The sequence below is a fragment of the Oryzias melastigma genome, linkage group LG1 (genome assembly GCF_002922805.2).
Source record: "Oryzias melastigma strain HK-1 linkage group LG1, ASM292280v2, whole genome shotgun sequence".
Lineage (NCBI taxonomy): Eukaryota > Metazoa > Chordata > Actinopteri > Beloniformes > Adrianichthyidae > Oryzias > Oryzias melastigma.
Genome location: NC_050512.1, coordinates 12,752,498 through 12,774,905, shown reverse-complemented (window position 1 = coordinate 12,774,905; position 22,408 = coordinate 12,752,498). Strand labels below are relative to the sequence as shown.

Below are 22,408 nucleotides of genomic sequence, written 5' to 3'. Positions count from 1 at the left end.
CCCCACTTCTCGTCACCCATGTGTTTACAGTACACACACTCCCACTAGCTTACAGCCCCTCACATCCTCTAACTAACATTACCTGCAATAAAAATGGCGAGTAATGATGAGGAAAACGAGGATGTACATCGTCCAGTCATCTACAAGTGGATGTATCAGAATGGAGTGGAGCAGGGAGATCGTGGCCTGCCGATTGTGGCCTATGTAACAACTGCAAGCTTTATCCAACAATATTTTTTTGTCTACTACCAATTCACAACAATTTGAATAAAGAAATACACAGAAATACACTTTTAGTCTATTTTTTTATTTATGTTTTCCATTATTAAAAAAATGCTACAAGAACATGTTAAAAACACCAAAAACACAAATTTCATTGGAGTGGATCTTTAGGAATAGCTGGTAAAAGAACCAAATAAGAACTTTACGGACTGAGCCCAGCAAAGAAGAAGAGCATCAGATGAGCATTGTTCTCTCAGATGGGTCAGGTGTGTCTGAGAAAGTCAGAAGGATCTTCAACAAACACAACATCCATATTAAATACACTCAGACAAAACTTGGTCAAAAGCCACAACATCAGGCCAGAACTCAGAAGTTCAGCTGCACCTGAAGGACAGAGGTCACTTATCGGAGGAAGAAAAGGATAGAAAGACGGGATGGTTTGGTACAGAGACCATCTATGTCCAAATGGAGAAACCAATTCTCAATAGAGGTGGGGCGTTTGAGCCATTTCCTATCTCCCGTGTATAATCCTGTTGTGAGATCTTTTTGCTAGAGATGAAGTCTCATTTACTATTCTGATCAGCATCATCTTGTTTATATTTCCCTTTTTGTCACACCTCTGAAATAGTCAGAGAGTAAAACATCTTAATTTTCCATCAGCAGTTAGAGGTGAAGAAACCTTTTACATGAGCATCTTCTAGATCAACCTTTTACAGTCCAGTTGCTCAGAAGAACAGCGTCTTATGGCTCATTCTACATGTGATTTGTCTTCATATTTGAATGTTTTAGTCGTTTAGTGTGTGTAACTCCTACAGCTGGTGTGTCTCTTTTTTCCATCACAACTCTTTGAATCAGATTTCTCACAGACCATCTGAGCCTGAAGGGCTTTACTCAGCTTTACAGAGAGGCTCATCTATGCTATAGAGACTTCTGGGGTTTTGGGTCGATGCCTTGTGAAACACGACCACTGCTACTAGTGCAGCTGTGTCTGTAAAGTGGAGTGTAATGTCCTCTGGCTGCAGGAGCTGGACACAACTTTTCTTTGTTTTATTGTCTGACCTCTTTGCAGTGTCGTGTTTCCTCCAGGTCCATTGAAATGGGAAATGTCCTACATTTTTTCTCCAAAGTCTGCTGAGTTCATGTCAGAGCAGTGATTGGGATTCCTTGCCCTTTGTTTAGAGGGCTGTTTGTCTCAAATGCCAGAGTAAGACGCTGGCGCACAACACTTCTGGAGGTCACAAGGGGGTAAAGAGGGTCAAGTACTGCTAGATTTCTTTTTTCCAGGAGGATTTAAGTGAGGGCTATCCAATCAAACTGGGCATAGAGGAGAACAGGCAGAGTGGAGGATGAGGATTGGGAAGTCCTGGATGGTTCAGTTTGCAAGATAATAAATAAAGCTATTTCCACACCATAATATAACTTTTTGAGTTTCAAGTAAGTACTTAAAAAATGTTCTGTTGGGTGTTAAATATTGATGTTTCTTTAATGTAAATGTATGTTTGTTTGTCCACTCTGGAGAAAATTGTATTTTTAACTTATTCTTGTAGGACTTTTCTCATGATGGAAGACATTTATAAATAAATTTAGCTCAAACTTGCACATCTAAGTATTTCTTTATTTAAATAATTGTGAATAAGGAGGAGATTTCAAAAATGTCTTTGGAAAAAGCTTGTAGATGTGACCTAGAGGCTACAACAGTGAGCCACATGGTCCCTGCTTCACTCCATTCTGATTCGTCCACTTGTAGACAAATAGTTTCATCTACATCTTTGTTTTCCTCATTTGAGCAGGAATCTGGATTAAAACTGTATGGCTGGATAGCTCAGATATTGCTCGCCATTTTTGTTGCTTAGGTTAGGTGAAGGGATGTAAGCTAGCAGGAAAGTGTTATCAAAGGGATGTTGGGAAATGGGGATGGGCTTACTCTGTGCAAACAGATCCACCCACAACTTAGAGGTGTATTTATAATGAACTAGTGCCGCTCTGCAGAAACTATCGCCTTGAAAATGACACCGTTTTTTTTTTTAATTTTGGCTAAAAATGGCATAATCATAATAAAAACTTCCAAAGTACATCAAAAGATGATCAAAGTGGGTATTCAATAGTTTGAATCTGTTTTCTGTGTGTGTGCAGGAATGCGCCCTCTGCATTACGCTGCATGGCAGGGAAAGACTGAGCCAATGAAAATGCTGCTGAAGGCAGGCTCATCAGTCAACGGGCCGTCAGATGAAGGACAGATCCCTCTCCACCTGTCAGCTCAGCATGGACACTACGATGGGGTAACTCTGTGTGTGTGTGTACGCATGCGTGATTACATGAAGTGAGTGCGATAAAGTTTGATGATGGATGCATAAAATGTGACTCCGCTTGTGCGTTTGTGCGTGTTTCACAGTCAGAGATGTTGCTGCAACACCAGTCCAACCCTTGCATCTCAGACTCTGCCGGGAAAACCCCACTGGACCTCGCTTGTGAATTTGGGCGAGTTGGAGTGAGTACACCTCTCAAGAACCAAACACAACATACATAATTTTTATTATTTACCTCACTAAAAAACAAAAAAAACATGTTTTTGTGTCATCTAGGGGGGGTTTGGTGTTTGACACCAGAACAAATCCTGTGGATTATTTGGGCCATGTGGGTTATGGGGGTGGGGTGTCAATGGATTTGGCTTGCTTCCCACAAATCCTTTTGGTTTGTATCTAGATAAAATCAGAGATCCCACTATGTCAGGACAGGGTTTTGGGTATCTGCAGAAATCTTTAGGAAGGTGAAATAAGCCAAAGTGATGTCAATGTAGAACTCAAGGCTTTGTATAACTGACCACCTTACACACTGATGAAACCGTAGCATTTAATCTTATTCATGTTTCTCATTTAAAAGCTCCACAAATACTTGTTTTTGTTTGCTTTGTGTTGCTTTTTCTTAGTCTTCTAATTTGTCGCTGGCTTTCTTTTTCTGCAGCTGTCTTCTCAGTATCGTCCATCTGCTTGCACCATTCTCATATACGTTCAGGATCCACCCCAAATGTGGTGCAGATTCCTCACCAGAATGTTCTTTGGCGTATGCCACTGCACAAAATTGAAACGCTAAATCGAATGAACGTTTCTTGGGTTTTGCTACACAACACAAATACTGCAGACAGCCATCTGTTTCAAAGGAGCTGGGCCACTATTAGAGATGGACGTCTAAAGTAACGATCATCCGTAAGACCCTGTGTTTATAGGAGGCCGGCGTCTACTAGAGACCGGCCACTTTTGGAAGATATTTACAGAAATTATTCTCTTATTTAAAAGGCTCCGATTCGCACCGAAAGATAAGTTGCTGGACGCAAAAAAAAATCAGAAGTAAAAATAAAAAAAATTGCTCCAGAGCATAATTCCCACTTTTGGGACAGTGCATCACTTCTGAACAAATCTGCCAAGCCTGGTGTAATGCTGCGCTCACACTGAACGTGACTCACTCGTCACTGCCTCTTTTGACATGTGTCAAAATGGATGCTCAATTCTTGTTAAGAAATGTGTTCATAAACTAGATCATTGATATACAGCATGTTTTCCAACATTCCCTGCTCTAGCATGTTCTAATTGCGGGACACACCTGAACCAGTTATTCAGACATGAGTAGGGCTTGGATATCTGAAAATCATGCTGACACTGCGGCCCTCGAGGCCTGGAGCTGCCTATCCCTGAACTAGATGTTCAGAACATTCAGATTCTCCTCCATGTTTGTTTTGGACGTCACTTTTTCTTCTGCACTGATGTACATACCTAAAGTGCAGGTTCTTAGTGGGAAAGTGACGAATATCTGAGCCAATATTTATTTTTAAAATCCCTTATAAGTCACTCCCAAGTATAAGTCCCACCCCTGGCCAAACTATGCAAAAAATGTATACTCTGATAAATACAATACAAAGGGTTGAACTCAAAACGAGCACACTGCTGTGAAAAAAACACAGTTTGACTTTTAATCTAGAAATCTAATTTTGTTATAACAATGTGGTAAAAAGGAGAAGGTTTCTTTACCTATTGAGAGGCAAAGAAGGAGGCAAAAGTAGTTGTGGCGTGCTGCCTCCTCTTGGTTTTTGCTAGGAGTCGAACACTTGGGCTCTGCTCTGCCTAAGATTCACGCAAAGTCCAAAACTATGTGGATCTCTTTGTGTTTTTAGGTCGTCCAGCTCCTCCTCAGCAGCAACATGTGTGCAGCCATGCTGGAACCCAAACCCTCCGACCCCAATGGCGTGTCGCCTCTGCACCTCGCCGCCAAAAACGGACACATAGACGTTATAAGGTCTGAGCATTTTCTTTTTTCTACCTCCCCCAGACTGTTGTCCTGCACTAACTAGTCTTTCTTTTTGCAAATCTGGCTTTAGTCTGGAAGTATGTGAACGACTATGCAAACTTGTATGCGGCCATTATTCTGAAAGTTATAATCTACATACTCAGAAGTTCACACGTCTGAACTGGAAAAGGAGCGGCTTTTTAAAAAGTTTCATTATTGCAACACCATTAAGCTAGTTGCAATTTGTTTAAATATTTTTTCAAAAAAATTTTTTTTGCTCTTTTTAATGAATCTACTTGTATGTCTGTGTAAATGTTCATTTGCACATTTTCCACCAACAGCACAGTGTCTTTTGCTCCTGCACATTATTCACTCCGCTTAAATAATTACATTTCTCTCTTGTTTTTGAGACAAATAACTGCTCTTCAAAACTTGGTTTGCGCAAGTTGTTTTCCTTAAGATGAAAATCAGCAACCCACGGACAGCTTGGCATGGTTCCTGTTGAAATCCTGTCTAGATAGTATCTTCACGGCTTGAAGTTGACCCTACATTCTCGGAAGTTTATATACTTTGTTTCTCTTTGCTCCGCTGTGCTTTCTGTCTGGTCGGCTCAAAGCTGCTATCACTCAGAAGCAGAAACACCCCTACAGCCTGCTGTGGAGAAAAAAAAGCTGTCAACAGCTTTTGTACAGACGTTGCAGTGTCATTACATTTTAAACTTCAAAGTGGATGACAAAATTCAATTTGTATTGGACTTCAGCTTGCATTCTTGTCATTGTCAGTCTTCTTTTTTGTATACATTCTGTCTTCAGCTAATTTGTGCTTCTTACTTTGATTAAATTATGCCATGAATGAGTTTTAATTGAGGTTAATCTCATTATCCTGTGGTGTTGCAGGTTGCTCATTCAGGCTGGCATAGATATCAACAGACAGTCAGAGTGTGGCACCGCTCTGCATCAGGCTGCCCTCTGTGGGAAGACAGAGGTAGTGCGCCTGCTGCTGGATGTAAGTCTTTCAAGTTTATGTTTTTTTATTGCAGTTTCATCTTTAAAATTGGTTTACACCAAAAAAATGTATATTTCAACCCACTTAGTGATGTAAGGAAGTGCCTATAATAAGTTAGCAATAAATTATCTGTCTGCAATGGTAAGTTGTTTCAGCTGATCCATATCTCTGCATTCAGCTTTATATATCACCACTTAAAGACCCACTCCACTGAAAAGCATGTTTTTGGTAGCATTTTTCTCATGATGGAGGACATTTATAAAATAATTTAAGATTAAAACTGCATTTCTGAGTATTTCTTTCTTCAAATGGTGATGGATGTGGAGCAGATAAAAACATGCAGTTTGAAAAAACTGACGCAGCAACAGGCAGGTCCAAGTCTCCCTTCTCCACTACAATTCTAAATCCTCCATTTGAAAATAAATAGATCCATTAATGTCTTGATTTTCCTCATCTGAGCTGACATCTGGCTCAAAACTGTAAGGCTATAAGCTAGTGGGAGAAAGTGTAAACAAGGGGATCATGGGAAATTAGCACTGGCTTACTTCTGCGCGAAAGGTCCCGCCCACAACCCAGAGGTGAACATCCAATGAACTCCTGCAACTCTGGAGAAAGTATATCTTAAAAAACAATACAGGATTTTGGGTTAATCGGATTTAAAAGACCACTGGGAACAATTTCACCATAGATACAAATATATTTGGAGTGGGACTTTAAGAATGGATCATTAATCAGGTTTGTCCTCTGCCTTTTTCCAGAGTGGCATCAGTGCCGGAGTGAGGAACACTCTGAGTCAGACAGCTCTGGACATCGTTAACCAGTTTACCACCACACAAGCCAGCCGGGAGATCAAACAGCTACTGAGAGGTCAGGACGGGGAGTGCACAAGTTCACATGTCAAAAATCACTCCTGCTTCCAAAACACCAAGTTTTAGAATTTATTTGAGCCACAAGCAGAGGAAGCAGAAGTTTACTTACAAGAGTAAAGCACGTGTAACTGTAATGTTTCATTAAAAAGAAATCACTTTTTTAGGGGGTGTATAGCATTTATCCTTAATGTCAATTTAAATTGTAACTTGTCTTTTCTGAAAATTATTTGATGTCAGACATTAGTGGTTTTTGAAAAGTACTTTTGCACTAAACTTTTTTGGTTTTGTTCTAATAACAAAGCATAACTTGAGCTGAACATACCTCTTTTGACTAATACTCTGCTGGAGCTGAAGGACGATCTTGAGAAGTCTGTTTTATTTGTCACACATGCTACTTAAAATTTATTTTCTAAGTTTAAAACAATGCTGAATGTTAGAAAATAGGAATAGCTATATTTAGTCCAGAAGTTAACAGTAACTAGGTTAATAATTAGGTTATTACATCATAAGTAGTGTTCCTATTTGTGGAGCTAAAAAACTAATTTTAACATCATGTGTCAGACAATAGCACACTGTTAGGAAAGCATTGTGTCAGACTTTTTTAATTAAATGGCTATATATATGGGTCTTTTTGGATTCTTATCTGCACCAAAACCAAGACTTACAGCTGACATGCAGACCTCTCACGGCTGCTGTTCCTCTCCATCTTCTGGTCTGCTCTCTTGTCCCACAGATGCATCAGCTGCAATGCAGGTCCGAGCCCTTAAAGACTACTGCAACAACTACGACCTTACCAGCCTCAACATCAAAGCTGGAGACATTATCACGGTACAGTCTCCGAAATATTTCAGCTGAGGTGTAAAATTTAAGAACCCAAAGTTCTGGATGATGTTTGATTAGTTGTTGCTGATTTACAGAAATGTTGTGTATGACTACTGTTGTCATGGATGGTGGTGAAGGACCCAAATGCAGGAAACAAGACTTTGTGGCAGAAACTCAAAAATTTACTAAACCAACTTAAACATGAAAAAACCATGACAACAAACCAGTGACAGAGAAGAGCAGATGATCTGACAATGCAGAACCGAAGACCAGACACTTAAATAGGCTGAGGACAATTAACTAAATGAAAACAGCTGTGGATGATTTGGCCTGAACATTGTGAGACTGACAGAAAACAGAACATGACAGAACCAGATCACAGAATCCTGACAACTGTTTTTAATGTAATAAGATTGCGGAGTCTCTGTTTGGGTCAAGCCTCAAACAATCACTGCATTCTGTGTTTCACTGAAGTCCCAGAGTTGCATCACCTTCACAAAAAATAACTCAATAGGAAACTTTTTGTTCAACTTTTTGTTGCCTTTTTTAAGCAAACACAAGCAAAAAACTTTGCAAATCAACAAAAAAAAATCTCAATTTAATTTTTAAAAATAGTAGGACTTACATATCTAATTTAACATTAATAAGTATTTAGGTTTTTTAGGGTAAAATCAATTTGGACAAGACCCACGCTAAGACTAGCTTGCTAATTAGACACACAAATGCTTTACCTCCAGCTGCAGCCAAATGCAATACGGGCGTCGCCATTTGGAGCCAGTCGACATTGATTGATCTAAGCTGGTCTGAGTCAACCTTTCTATTGCAACTACTGTTGCCAATCATGAGTGAGCTTGTTCAAAGTATACACCCCTTTCACTGAAAGCGACTTGGGAGAAGCTGTCAAACAAGCATTTGAGGTGGGGCCAGTGGGCACCACATGCTTTTACTGAGGCATCTGATTGGTCCGTTTATAACTTGAATAACTTGCAATGAACTTGGATAAAAATAATTGGATTAGCAAGAAGATGTTAAAAAGATGTATCAGACCAAGAATGGTTATTCTGACAAATAGAATGAGTAATTGCTGTTTGTTTCTCTATACAAGTCCAAAGGATTTTGGCTTCTTGGAGCTAGGAGATACTTCCTATTTGGAATGCAAGGGAGGAGTGGTCATTCTGTCCAGTTCTCTGTATGCAGTCAGTGTAGTAACCCGAGAATGCAAACTAAATGCACAGGTTGTGTCCAAATTCCTCCATTACTCACTACTCTATATAACAAATTTGCTCCTTTGTTGGGTTGTCTGAATCTTTCAAAATCCAGTGCCTTGGAAATTTCCCTGAAGTCTCTGTGAACAGCTAGTGTGCATCAATGCTCAATAGATTGGCGAATATAGTCCACCTTGCCTTGCATTTGAATGATTTGTCATTTAAAATATGTATATTTTTAAAAACCATTATTTATAACCATTAGGTCATAAATACAATGGCCCTGAAGGGCAAATCACATCAACAAATCTCTTAACGCATTAAAATTTAAAAATCACACCACAACAACAATTAAAAAAGCAAAACAAATATAACAAAAACAGCATTATAACTCAGAAAACAAAACAAAATTCCAGAAACCAAAATGTAAAAATCCTTTCGAAGAGCAATAGTAATTTCCAAAAAACAGAGCAAAATGTTAGAAAAACAAAACACAACGAGGAAACGGAAAATGTAGGTATTATGGGACGTTGGTCCATCATTTCAACTGAAATTATTTGACATAAAGCGATACTGGATATCATTATCTAATCAGCAAAGTCCCATAACACCTATTCTTTTGCGGTTTCATTGTTTCCAATTTTTTAAACATTTCATTTTGTTTTCTGGAAATTACTTCTGTTTTCAGAATTGAGTTTTTCTTTTTTTAATGGAAACTGGAAACAGTGACGTAAATTGGTAAATAGTAACATTTCTTTCCCTACAACTAAAGCACAGTCAGACAATTGTCAATTGGAGTAATTGTCGTAATGTAAGTGATTGTTCTGTGTCCAAATATCCGTGTACATCATGTGTCTGTTTGTGTTATGCAGGTCTTGGAGCAGCACTCTGACGGCCGGTGGAAAGGCTGCATTCATGACAACCGCACAGGAAATGACCGTGTGGGCTACTTCCCCTCTAATATGGTGGAAGTCATCAAAAGGGCAGGTGACCACCCACATCACAGCTGTGGGTTTGTGTATGGGCGGGTGGATGTGTGTGCCTCTGCATGCGTGAGTTTAGCAGCTGCTCCGTCGCTAAGGTCAGCCAGTAGTTGTAGTTAGCAGCAGCTGTAAACGAATCAGTTTCCTGTCCATCATCTTCACTGATCAAAAACTGTCCTCTGCTGGCTGTTCCTCTGCTCCCCCACTCCTTTAAAGTTCTGATCCTTCTGTTACTTGCCTTACTTTTTAACAACCCCTCATATTTGAAACAGCATGCTTTGTTAGATTGTTCTGCTTATGTTTAAGTTGTTTGCTTCGTTTTTAAAGTGATAACATATTTTGATTTTTCCAGATATATTCCTTGAGGATATATGGATGTGTTGTTTTCATGATTTGATTTTGTATTTTTCTGATTAGACTTGTTTTGTTTCTGGTTGACTGATCCGTTTTTGTTGTGTTGTTGTTGTTGTTTTGCACCCTCCCTCCCACTGGCTTGTGTCCAGGTCACTCCCCATCCCACCAGTGCCACACCCTCCTGCTCCGCAGGCCAAACCCCTGTCCCATTGCCTCGGTTAACGGGAACTCATACCCCCCCACCAAAGTCCTCCCATTGCACCTGCCTCATCCTCCTCCTCCCCTCCATCTCAACGCACAGTCCCTCCCTCGCTTCTCCTCATTTGGGTATGTCCCTCTGCCCATCTCTCCTCCTGCTCTGTCTACTCCTCCTCTGTCCTCTTCTCCTCCTCTCTCCACTTCTCAGGAGCAGCAGAGTCAGACAGGTACATACTGTAAATCACAGATAAGCATCCTTTTTTATGGTTTTTGACAAAGCAGCCCATCTGTCAGCGTTGTGCTGAATGCACCAGTAAAGGTTCAGTTCACCTAGATGACAATTATTGACATTTTATTTATTTATGTTTGCAAAATAAAGCAAACCATAAAAATAAATCTCTTTTTTTTTGTTTAAGACTGTGAAACAAACTGCACTTATTTTGTTATTTTAAAACATTTACTTACAATCTGAGTGAACTGTCCTTTTAGGGTTAATACTCAGCCACAGGCGGTATTTTTATAACATGGTCATTATGTAAAAATAAGATTTACATAGAGGGTTCAAATGGACTGACATGTTCATATTCATTTGTATTTCAGACAACATTAATAATCACCTTTAGACAAACATGAGATTGCAAGGCTTCAGTTCTAAATTAATACAAATGTCATTGTTGCTGCTAACAATGTTATTTTTTAGAGTTGCTAAAATAACATGTGCTTGATTGAAAGGAAATTTTGAAAGCAACGCAACACATCTGTGATGATTTGAATCAGAAAAAAATCAGTCATTACGGAAGTCAAACAGAGTTCACCCGTTCAGTCAGGAGATCACTTAGAGTGGATTGGGAAAGATTAACTGAGAAACTATTACTCTCAAAGTACTGTTTTGAAAAAAAAAACATTTCTGCAATTTACTGAAACATCTTTAAAATAATGCATACTTTTAATTTGAAAGTTTACCAAATCTAAGTAGTATTGATTTCCTGTGGAGTAACTAAATTAGTCTATAAATATTTACTCAGATGAAAATTGTGTTTTTAGTGTTTTTAACATGTTCTTGTGGCATTTTTCCATGATGGAGGATAGACATATATAGAGAAAATTAAGCTTAAAAATTGCATTTCTGTGACTTAAAATTTATGTTGAAAAAGTTTGTAGTTGGTATGTAGCAGCTATAGACAGGACGCAAGCTCCTTGCTCCACTTTCTGAGCGCATAAAAAATAACAGTAGCAGAACCGCAATTTAAAAGTCACAAAGGACTATGCAATTGAGCAATGTGGTTGAGTATTTAATCATAAATAAATGAATGGTTCTCAATGTTGGACCCTTTTTCAGTCAAGGGGGATCTAGAGGAATAAGAAATCGCATAAATTGGGGGCTCGTCCGGGATTTTCAATACAATTTTATTCATGTAGCCCAATTACACTACACAGTTGCCTCAAAGGGCTTCACAGTAGTAATCGTCCAAAAACATAAAATCAATCATAAAATATAAGCAATAGCTGAGTGTTAAACTAAACTGAACCGGGCATCCCTGCAGTTAGACCTTCTTCATTAGGATCACTCGCAACCAAAGCTAGAATCTTACCCCTAGACACAAAACACATGAAAAAATAGAAAAACAGAAGCAAATAATTAAAAAGTCTCTCTTATATTGTGTTTGGGTCAAAATTGACAAATTTTTACATTTGAAAACGGGTCAATTTTGACCCGAACATAGAATTTGCCTTTTGATATGTAAATATATTTTTAAGAGTATCCAGTGAGAGGAGATAAACATTATTTCTTAATGTCAGTAAAATAATATTGGACGAAGATTTGTTAAGTCACATTTTAAAAGGTTATGGTTAACATGCATATGGATGTGAGTGAGTGCAGTCTGTGCATTTGCCTGCATGACAGTGTTCATCTAACTTCTTAAAAATAAAACTGCACACATTATCACACACAATTGTTTGTGTAGTTAATTAGTGACTGCATTTGTGGTAATGAGGCCTTTTCTCTTGAGTGCTCTGACAGTAATAGTAGCAGTAATGTGTGTATATGCGTTTGTGTGTCTGTGAATGTGTGTGTATGAGACAGGTTCTAGGACTGCAGAGCTGAGTCCTCAGGGTTCTCCCACTTTGGGACACCATAGCAGCACCACTGAGGACATCTGGGTGCTGCGCAAGCCGCTGGCAGGTGAAAAAGCCAAGTTGGAGTCTAACAGGAAAAAAAATCTGCATTTTCTTTTGTGCTGCTGCTCGTTTATCATGCGCTCACCTTTGCAGGTGGAGAGCGCAGCGGCAGCGTGGGGAGTCTCGGCAGTGTCCGATCCTCGAGCAGCTTACAGAGCTCTGGAAACACGCATGTGCTAACCACACCCGCGCCGAGTCCTCACCCCGCTCCCACAACAGGGCTCAACACTCACGGCCTTAACGCACCGGGTCTGCACGCACAGGCAGAAGGAGTCAAGGTGCGACATCACTTATGTCACTGCTACACCTTTAGTTAACAAGAAGATCATTTCTGGGAAACGGCAAAACATTTACAGGAAAGAAACTCTACAAAGTTCACCACAAGACTTCTTCCTGTTTAGTTTGGCCTTCCGTTGGAGAGATCAACATCACCTTTTTTTCCCATCAGTAGGCCAGATGTGCTAAAATCATGGCTCATTACACAGTAACAAACCACTCTGTTTCTGCTTTGATAAGAAGCTAAACTGAAAGTGAAATCAGACACATTTGTGGTTTGTGGGCTGTTTTCTCAATAACTCCACTTTTAGACAGTGGAGTTATAAAGATAACAGATTTTAGTTTGTTTTAAAAAAGGACACAAAACTATAAACACTTAAAGATCAGAACCTGACTGGCACTTTGGTTTTAACAACTTTAGTTTAAGAAGTGTTTGTGGTGGGAAACTGACTTCATCCTGCACATCTGCTCTGCAACCCAAAACGTCTTTGACATTTGATCTAATCGGTAAAAAATAAGTTTGCATTCAAAAGAAAGTACCTAAAGCATCAGATTTCAGAAGTGAAACAAGCTTTACACGCCAATGAAAATGTTGTTTTTGGCGTTTGCAACATGTTCTTGTGGCCTTCTCCTGATGATAGAAGACATATATTTAAAAAATCGAGCTTAACAGTGCATTTCTGAGTATTTCTTTGTTCAAATCGTGAATCAGGAGCAGACAAAAAAAAAACACAGTTTGAAAAAGCTTGTAGTTGTGACATAAAAGCTACTACACCAAACCACAAGCTCCTTGCTCTGCTCCACTTTAATACATCAAATTACAGACATATAGATCCATCAACGTCTTCATTTTCTTCATTCGAGTTGGCATGTGGCTCAAAACTGTATGGCTGGATAGCGGCAGTATTGCTCGCCATTTTTGTTTCACCTGTACCATCTGTACTAGGCATAGGCTGATATCAGTTTTTTCCAGTGATACCGATAACCGATATCACAATATTTGCCGATACCAATATTTAAATGTCTACAATAACACCAAGTTTAGATTTTCTTTTTGTTTCTTTATAAGAAATACACAACTTTTCTTTTACAGATACAGCAAGGGATCTCATAGGAACACTTTGAAGACATTTATTGACTATTAAACGTTAAATCATAAGCTTTCCACGGCAAGAGATTGATTAGGAAAATCTATATCAAATGTATATGAAAACAGTCAGAACAATTACTGGCTATGACTGTAAAAATATGTTTTCCAGTCCCAAGGATCTATTAGGAACAAGTATCCTTGTCAAAATAAAGCATATCTGAAAATATAACAATATTGGTGGATTTTTCTGGTATAGATCTAATACCGATAAACTCAAATTATGCAAATATTGGCCCATACTGATACTGATACTGGCACCGATGTATCACCCATTCCAAATCTGTACAGTGGTCATAAGGGTCTGTAAGATAGCTGGAAGGTGTGAAAACACATAGGTGACAGGAAATGTTTTTTTAATGTAAGATGGGTCGATTGCAGATCGCAGGAGATTGAAACTGAGGAGAGTTGTTTTTTATTTTTTATTTTTATGAAGACCTGAAGTTGAAATGTTCCCTCAAGCGTCTGATTATTTGCGTGTCTTTCAGCTCCTGGCCACGGTGCTGTCCCAGTCGATGAAAGCCAAGGAGCATCTCTTGGAGCAGTCACAGTCTGTGGAGCAGTCAGCAAGTAAGAACGCTGCATATAAGACATCTAATCTAATATGTGAATGCTGCATTCAAAGAAACCGGAGTCCAGTTGGGAAACAAATAAGTAATTGAGGAAATCAGGCTGGATTTATCAATCACAATTTTCTATGCGTTTTTCTTCTAATGTTTTTTATTATAACAGATTCTCAGGAGAATTAGCAGTCAGCGTTAAAGCCAAAAATGAAAGTAAATGCTATAACTTCCTGCTTTTCAGGTGCAAACTGTTGTGTGAAGCTGTTTAGTTGAAGCGTTTACTGTACTAAAACAGTTTCTTCACACAGTGACTTCCTGACTCTCTTGGGGCTTGTTTGAACTACTTTTCCCTCTTCACTTTGCTTTGATTCATTCTGGTTGTCTAAACTCCACGCGTCTGTACATATTAGACTCCAGCAGCATTTCTTCTCACAGTCTCTCTTTTCTACTTCCTCAAGGTTTTTTTATTAATGAAAGCCGCTGTAACAAGCAATTTTAAAACACAGACGCAGATCTTTTTGAGTGAAATCCTTTTGTTTTCAGCTTTGAACTGCTGAGCTTTAAGCTTTAAATGCAGCACCAAATGTTTGCTTGCATTGCAAAAAGACAGAGAATGAAGTGCGTTAGATCCTGGGCGTCATGTGTCACCATGAATGAGGAGAGGAACTACTGAGGCGCCTGCGTTCAAACAAAGACACAGGCAGGAAGATTATCCGACTGATCATTGGATTGAAAACAGAAAATCTGATGCAGTATCCAAGATTTCTTTTGAAATGTGGAGCATTAACTGTAAATCTGTTTGCTTCCTCGATTTAGTCCAAAAATATTCACACAGATTATTGTAATTTTTTTGGTGTAACGAGATAAATATCACAAACAAATTAACAAGATCGAACTTTTGCAGTATTTTTGAGTTGAAGTGCCAGTCTTGAAGCTATGGATGCACTGGGATACAATGTGGCTTCTTAAAAAGCAGGTTCAGTCCATGGTGTTCACAATAGACAAGCAGGGAGGGGCTTCTTTTTTCTCTATTGTTTATTAGCACATGTCCGCCACCTACAGTTGGAAGAGGCTTGGTGCAAAATCTGCTAATCTTGTTCCAGGCTTTTTCTTTCACAGTTCTTATTCTGATACATGCAAGACTTGGCATTGTGTAAGTTCGGCCAAACACAAACCACAATTATTATTTTTTCCTCCATGATCCATTTACGACTGGCAGTTCCTAGAATTAAAAAGGATGCCATCCATACGTCCCTGCTCAATCCAAGTCCCTGATTGGTCAAAGTTTGATCTAGTTTACTTGCAACGTCTGTTCAATGGTAAAAAAAATTTGTACTTAGAGCCTGAAAACTTTGGGAAAACGTCCGTAGCTACGCTTGAACGCAAAAGTTTTGAACACACTCATTTACAGACTTTTTACTGGAAATGGCCTCTTGAACGCACATTGTCGAGGGTAGTGTAAACAAAATTTTTAAGATTTAAATTTTAAAAATGCTTTGTTTTGATAACTAAATAATTTGTTTAGATAACTAAAAAAAAGATATTTTGCGTGGGAAGTTATATCTTTTTAATTTCTCATCAGATTTTTGTGCCTTGATCTTTTTCTTATATGAGGGTGTTAAAAAACCACAAACAGCATTTCCACATTCACAGATCACTCTGCTGTGTTCCACAGAGCTCAAAGTGACAGCTTTGCCACCACCAACGTGCCATTTCATGAGTAAATGAGAAACCTAGTTAATGGGAAAATGTGCTATAAATGGCTGCATGATTAACGATAATAAAGACAAACGAGATTACCAGTTAAAGCTGGCTCAAAGGCCTTCCCGTGTGAACCAAAATTAATTATAAATGCTGCTTTACAGTAAACTAACTATATTTTTCTTTTCTTTAACTTCAAGGCTCGTCTAGCAGCAAAATTCACGAGCAGCGGTCGTTTGAGCGAAAGGCAGAAGAGGATGATGGGAAAGTGAGTTTTAATGTCAGATCGCTTTTTGCTCTTTTGCTTCCCCATCATAATAACAGTGTTTTAAAAAGAGGGGGTTAGTTCTTTATGTTGCATCTGAACCAGTGAAGATGCCGGCATGTCTCCATGGAGACAAGCACTTGCCGTCTTGTTTGCATCCCTCTTCCCCCCCTTCCTAACGCATGTGCTGCTGCTATGTTGCAGAACTGTTCAGTGAAGGTAAACACAAAGCAGATCTTTTCTTTTTCTTTTTTACACCAAGCATCCTATGGTTGCTAGGCGACAACTGGAAGAGCAGAAGTGGTTGTCATAATTCATGCATTTTCATAATTTAAAGGCTAAATTGATGTTTAAAGTGAAATTCCAAACGGTCTACTTGCAAGTCAGTCGTCGACGTAATTTTAGGATCTTACCTCTGAGACTTCTGCCGCTCTTTTATATGATACAGGTTAATAGAAATGTATTTATAGCTTTTTTTTAATCAGAACAGCCCATGCCAACAAAATGAGCTGAAACAAATGTGGAGAAATTCAAACATTCACTGTCAGATAAGATACAGTGAAATCAGCCGGTTTCTCCTTTTATCCTTTTGTATAAAATATTTTCCGTGCAGAAGAACCTTTTTATTTTTGAGGGGAAAATAGATTTAATCAAGTTCGGTTCTTCCAGTTTCTTTAAAAACATTTTTCTTTGTCTTCATTTCCATCTTTGTAGTGGACCTTACAGAAATGAAGCATCAAAGATGCAGTTGAGAAGACAGAGCTGATCAATCATGAAGGTTGACAGTTATTCATATTTTCTGTAGAAGAGTTTTTTTAAAAAGCAAGTGGTGCAGTTTGAAATTGTTTTAAATGTATTTCAAACCCCACAGGGATTTCTGCACATATTTTTGAAGGGTTATACAAGCAGCATAAATTTAGTTCTTGAATATGGATGACATGAATTATCAAGTTTTGCAGAACAGTTCCCTGCCTAGCGCTTCAGAGCAGCTTGCCTCCTAGCACTCCCTTCTTTTCACACTCCAGTGGTGTTACGTTTCAGTGCTGTTTTTTTTTTTTTTTTTTTTGCAAAGGTCTATTTTCTGCCTTTTGGAGCAGACTGCCATGCTTTGTCCTCCTTTAGAAGAGGCCTGCAGACTCTTCTGGTTGGAGGTCGTAGTGTTCTGTGTTTCGTGTTCTGTGTTCTAGAAACAGGCGGTGGTGGCGTGGCTGGGTGAGTTTCAGCTGCAGTTCTACACCACCCACTTCCTCACTGCGGGATATGATCTAGACACCATTAGCTGCATGACCCCCGAGGTAAGGTCACGACCCCCTCATCCCCCTCGTCTCTCACCATTGTGAGTCTTAAATCTTGTTGGGCCTCTGCTTCATTTACACACCTATATTCATGCATAGCTGTGTTCTGAAGCTCTGAGTTACACTGTGTGTGTTCACTGAAGCAGACACAGAGACGGCTAAAAGCCAAAAAACATTCATTAGAGATTGTCCTAAACAGAATGTTTCCTAAAGGCTCGTTTCATCTGGAAACGTCAAACTAAAACCAAACTGTTGTCAAAAACACATTCTCTGGTAGTGGTGAAGTCATGATGTGACTAATTGGAATTTGTGTCTAAGGACCTGACGGCGATTGGAGTCATGAAGCCTGGACATCGAAAGAAGTTAACATCAGAGATTAGCAAGCTGCCCTCCACGGACTGGCTGCCAGACCACAAACCGGTGAGGCCATCTCTGGAAACTCAAAAAGCACAGCAATTAGATTACTATATTTTTCACACTGCAGGGCACACCAGATTATAAGATGCACCATGAATGAATGGTTTATTGTTTGTCATATATAAGGCACAGCGAACTATAAGACACAATAAGCTATACAAAAAAAGTCAGAGATAAATGCATCAGTCAGTCAGACTTTAACAACTCTGTTTACAGTAACTCTAGTTTGTAACATGCTGCACATTAGCCACGTTAGAACATTTTCCAATAATTGTAACTCCCAACTGTTTACAACAGGTAAAATAATGAGACGGACCTGACTATAGACGAGATGCCACATGACATCATTGGCCGGAAACAGAAATTATGCAGTTTAACATAATCCTAATCCCACGCTAACAATGCATCTGGTCTTTACGTAACTTGAAAGGAGGAGAGGCACTCATACTGCATCCAGTCTGGTCCGGCCTCTCCGGCACTCCATATCTGTTTTGTTGGCTTTAAAGTTTTTCCGGAGCCGAGCAGGAGCCCTTTTTGTGAAGTTGGGGCTATTAACGACCTTAACCAGAAATTATGGGAGTGAATGTAAAGTGTATCCGGTACATTTCTCAAAATAAAATCTCTCTCCGTTCTACTCACTGTTTTCACCTTGTTGTAAACATTACATCATTGTGACAATCAAGCCTAGTCATGAAGATGAGTCAGGCAGAAGAAGCATATATTCAAAATCACAACGGAATGAGGGTTTGTTTACTAGTACTTCCCATAGAAATGGCGGGTTATCGCGTGAATCTACATGAGTTCTGAGTCTTGTGAAGTCGCAGCAGAGCAGCCATCTAGAAAGACCGGCATAGTCTTATTTTAGCTTTTAAGAAATTTTGATTTGAATTCATGACTTTATTTTTTTTAATAATAAATATGAACTATGTCTATTTTTTGGCAAATATATAAAAACAACCTAGCATCTCTCAAAATGTTTAAAAAAATGCTATTTTCTTTTCTTTCTTCATTTCTTTTTTCCCCTCTTTGTCCTCAGCAGTCTTACACCGCTGGGTTTTGTTATTTTAGTTTGGGGTTGGACCTTGGTAGTCTTAGTTTATAGGCTTTGTTTATTTGTTTTCTTTAGGTAGTTTTGGTTAGCCACCCCTTAGCAGGGAGCTGCTGACTCCCACGGTCGACATGGCTGGGTCAGCAGTCTCCATGACTTATTTGATGTTTGTCCAAGGAGCCACCATGGAAAGATAAAAGAGCCACATGTGGCTCTGGGGCCGCAGGTTGCAGACCCCTGACCTAGGGCAACTGTAACCCCATGCCTGACCCAAAAGTGTTCAGAGAGTAGAAAAACTGTTATTAAAACTCAAAACAGGAAAAACCATACCTGTTAGGGCTGCCAGGTAGAATAAAGTATTTTTAGTGCAATATGGGAGCACTTACAGTTCCGGTTGAAAATTTCCGGTTCTTGACGTTGAAAAGGCCATTAGCATATTCACAGTAACACCTGATCTCATTTCTAACTCGTTCAAAAAAAACAATGACATTTTGACAGATCACTGTGTACCTCTGAAAATTATTTCAACATTAGTAACCAGAAGGAATCCATGTACAAGGTGCTCCAGAATCTCAGGTGCACTGTCGGTTTTTGAAAAAGCATTTGGCTTTTAAGTGTGCGTAATAGTGCTGAAAATATGATTTTCTGTCAAAGAAAATTTAATGCACAATTACAGGGTGCGATTGCTAAAGATTTCTTGGTAGCTTTAAAATTCTGCTATGTATAAGGCTCAACAGGAAAGACAAGGATTTTTTTGTCTTTGAGAGACTGAGCTGAAAATGTTTTTACTTTCACCAAGCAGGATTGTGTGTGAATCAGGCAGAGATGGCACAGTTAGGTTATTTTGAGAAAAAGACCAAAAAAAGTTGTGCATCATCAGCATAGAGAAACCAAGAAAAACTGAATTAATAATGGAGCTTTCAGATAGGATATACAGTAGGCTGAGAAGAAAAGGGGGCTGAAAACAGAACCCTGTGGAACACCAACTTAAAGGTAATGAGATTTTAAAAAATCCTCCCTGTGTAAGAATACTTTCAAAAGTTAAACCGAATTTAAGCTTTTCCACAATTTAAGCAGAGATACCTTGGTCATAATGAGTAGAAAGTCATAAAGTCATAAATTCAGAAGGATTAGAACTGAGAATAGTAAAGCTGCAGGACTATTCTTAAAAGAAGGGATTCTAAAACAGAGAGGAGACCCATTTCTGTAGTAAGTTCAGTTCTGATTGTTTGGAAATTGGAAATTTGATTGAATGCTGCTAATTCCAAAGATATTTAGCTAAAAATGTCGACTAGCTTGTAATTTTCCACAAGTGAGGATGGGGTTGAGAAAATGCTTGTCCACGATTATGATTATTTTCCAGGCAAATCTGGCAGAATGGCTGTCTCACCTTGGTCTCAGTCAGTACTACCAAGTTCTTGTGCAGAATGGGTATGAAAACATTGACTTTGTCTCGGACATCAGCCTTGAAGATCTGCAAGAGATCGGCATCACAAAGCTCGGTAAGATTCATTTATGCTTTTAGGAGGAGAAATGGAAGGATGTGGCTGAGAATGTATAATAACTAAATGTACAGATGGACAGAAAAAAATGAAAATCTTCCATAGAAATGTTCTAATAAATAAAAACCCCTTTCATTGACAGGACATCAAAAGAAGATGATGTTGGGCGTAAAAAGGCTGAAAGGTTTGCAGAGAGGAGAAAGCGGCTCAGATCCTCCTCAAAGTCCATCTTCATCTCCATCCAGCCCAGGAGGCAGCAGCACCTCCTCTGAGCCTCGTAAGGAGGCAAGGAGACAGAGGGAGGGTGCCCCCAGCCCCCTGGCCAAAAATCACCCAGGTGTAATGCACTCACAAACCCCACCCCACACCCCGACGCAGACCCCACCACAGACCCCTCCACATCTCCGCACCCAGCAGGCTTCTCCAAGGGCTCGGCCGCGACCTTCCACCCATTCGCCTGCAGTGGATGCATCGGTGCCGCTGCTGCGGCTGCCTTGCGAGGAGGAGGAGCGACGGAGGACTCACAGTCTCATTGGCTCGGAGTCTGACTCTAAATATGCCACTGTGTGCCGCAGCAGCTCAACGCACGCCGCCGCCTCCAACGATGTCACTGTCAACCGCAGCCAGTCATCCGTCACACTCCGCCCCCGTCGCAAAGGCCGGCCCCCGACTCCACCCAAGCGGTCCTGTTCTTCCATTACCGGGGGCGACGGTGAGGGGGACGGACATGTGGAAGGGCTGCTAGGGCTTCCAACCTATCGAGAGCGCCGAGCGAGTGATGGCGGCAGCTTGGGAGCCGCTTTAAGAAGTCAGGGCTCCGCTGGCTTGGAAAGGTCAGAGGGCCCATCTGGGAGCGTTCGCAGCCTCGCAGCTATGCTGGAAACATCCATTGTCCAAAAGAATGTGGGGAGTGGCAGCAGCTACTTACAGGTGTGTGTAACTTCATTTACTATTTTTTATGATTTTTTTTTTTTTAACATGAATGTGGCCTTCAGGTTAGTCCACCACAACTCCGTCGACAGGCGGGCGCAGGAGGCCTTGGATCAGAGGATGATAGCGTTGTGAGTCGGCGTAGGACCATCAGTGGTCTGGAGAGTCTACCCAGTGATCAGACTGAGCATTCGCCCCAGCAACCAGTCCAGCATCGTCCAGAGCCTCGCCCCCGCTCCATCGTAGCCACCTCGATCACCGAGAACGCAGACGGCACCGCTACGCTCAAAAAGAAACATCGTCCTGTTCCAACCCAAGTCGAAGCGCCTACATCCACTGCAACCACTGTCGTTACCATGACAACTGGCTCTGACACAATACGCAGAAAACCACGCACATCCGAGCAAGCAGAGCGGGTCGCCCAGAGCAGCAATCTGTTAAATTCTCCTGACAGTGGGAGGAAACAAGCCGCCGAGCCTCAACAGAACGGAGGTGTGGTGCTGAGGCGGAGGCCTGTATCTGAGGCCACTGAGAGGACGGAGGCCACCAAAGAGAGCTGCGAGTGGATGGAGGCCAGGAAGTCTCTGAAGCCACCTGTCTCACCCAAACCTTCTGCAGTCAACCTGAAGAAGGCTGATCCTCCAACTCCAACACGCAGAGTTCCCATACCGGGACCTGACACTCCTGAGGTGGCACAGAGTCCAGGTGAGACGCACATGAATAACAGCTTTGGCAAACATCAGCCGAGTTTCTCTCGTTATGCAGTATTAGTCACAGTAGCCAAAAAAGGCATAGTAAAGAAGAAAAACACAGAATATAAGTTTTACTTTTGGGAGAAAAGTGCACATTTCTGAACAAATCTGTCAAGTTGCATGATGCTGCGTTCACACCAAATACAACTCACACATCAAAGTCCCGTTTGTTGCTTCTTTATGAAGCAATTTTTTACCTTCTTCTACAGGAGCTCAGATGGCACTTTCAGCGGTACCTCCATATCTCTGTAACCTAGTTTGATGACTTGCTGTCATTCCAAAGAAGGGAAGAATAAAAACAAGAATAATTTTTCAATGTGAATAAGAAAAACATCAAAGTTTAGGAGGACGATCAGATTCTCCTCCATGTTTGTTTGTTTTTTTGACAGTTTTTT

The 22,408-nt window shown here is 40.2% G+C and overlaps 1 protein-coding gene across 3 annotated transcripts in view; it reads left to right on the top strand.

The window, feature by feature from the left end:
- The window catches only part of si:dkeyp-9d4.3 (caskin-1), a 47,473-nt gene that overhangs the window by 21,207 nt on the left and 3,858 nt on the right, over positions 1–22,408 (top strand). The window contains exons 4-20 of one of the 3 annotated variants that reach the window (XM_024259486.2): positions 2,356–2,501; positions 2,615–2,710; positions 4,388–4,509; positions 5,397–5,505; positions 6,264–6,372; positions 7,108–7,202; positions 9,274–9,388; positions 9,888–10,163; positions 12,023–12,121; positions 12,211–12,395; positions 14,029–14,110; positions 16,005–16,072; positions 17,257–17,364; positions 17,683–17,784; positions 20,193–20,331; positions 20,474–21,261; positions 21,327–21,966. In XM_024259486.2, the coding sequence (XP_024115254.1) occupies positions 2,356–2,501; positions 2,615–2,710; positions 4,388–4,509; positions 5,397–5,505; positions 6,264–6,372; positions 7,108–7,202; positions 9,274–9,388; positions 9,888–10,163; positions 12,023–12,121; positions 12,211–12,395; positions 14,029–14,110; positions 16,005–16,072; positions 17,257–17,364; positions 17,683–17,784; positions 20,193–20,331; positions 20,474–21,261; positions 21,327–21,966 (3,279 nt within the window). Of the gene's footprint in view, positions 1–2,355; positions 2,502–2,614; positions 2,711–4,387; positions 4,510–5,396; positions 5,506–6,263; positions 6,373–7,107; positions 7,203–9,273; positions 9,410–9,887; positions 10,164–12,022; positions 12,122–12,210; positions 12,396–14,028; positions 14,111–16,004; positions 16,073–17,256; positions 17,365–17,682; positions 17,785–20,192; positions 20,332–20,473; positions 21,262–21,326; positions 21,967–22,408 lie in introns of all 3 variants that reach the window. The other 2 variants (XM_024259485.2, XM_024259487.2) reach the window with 2 other exon arrangements.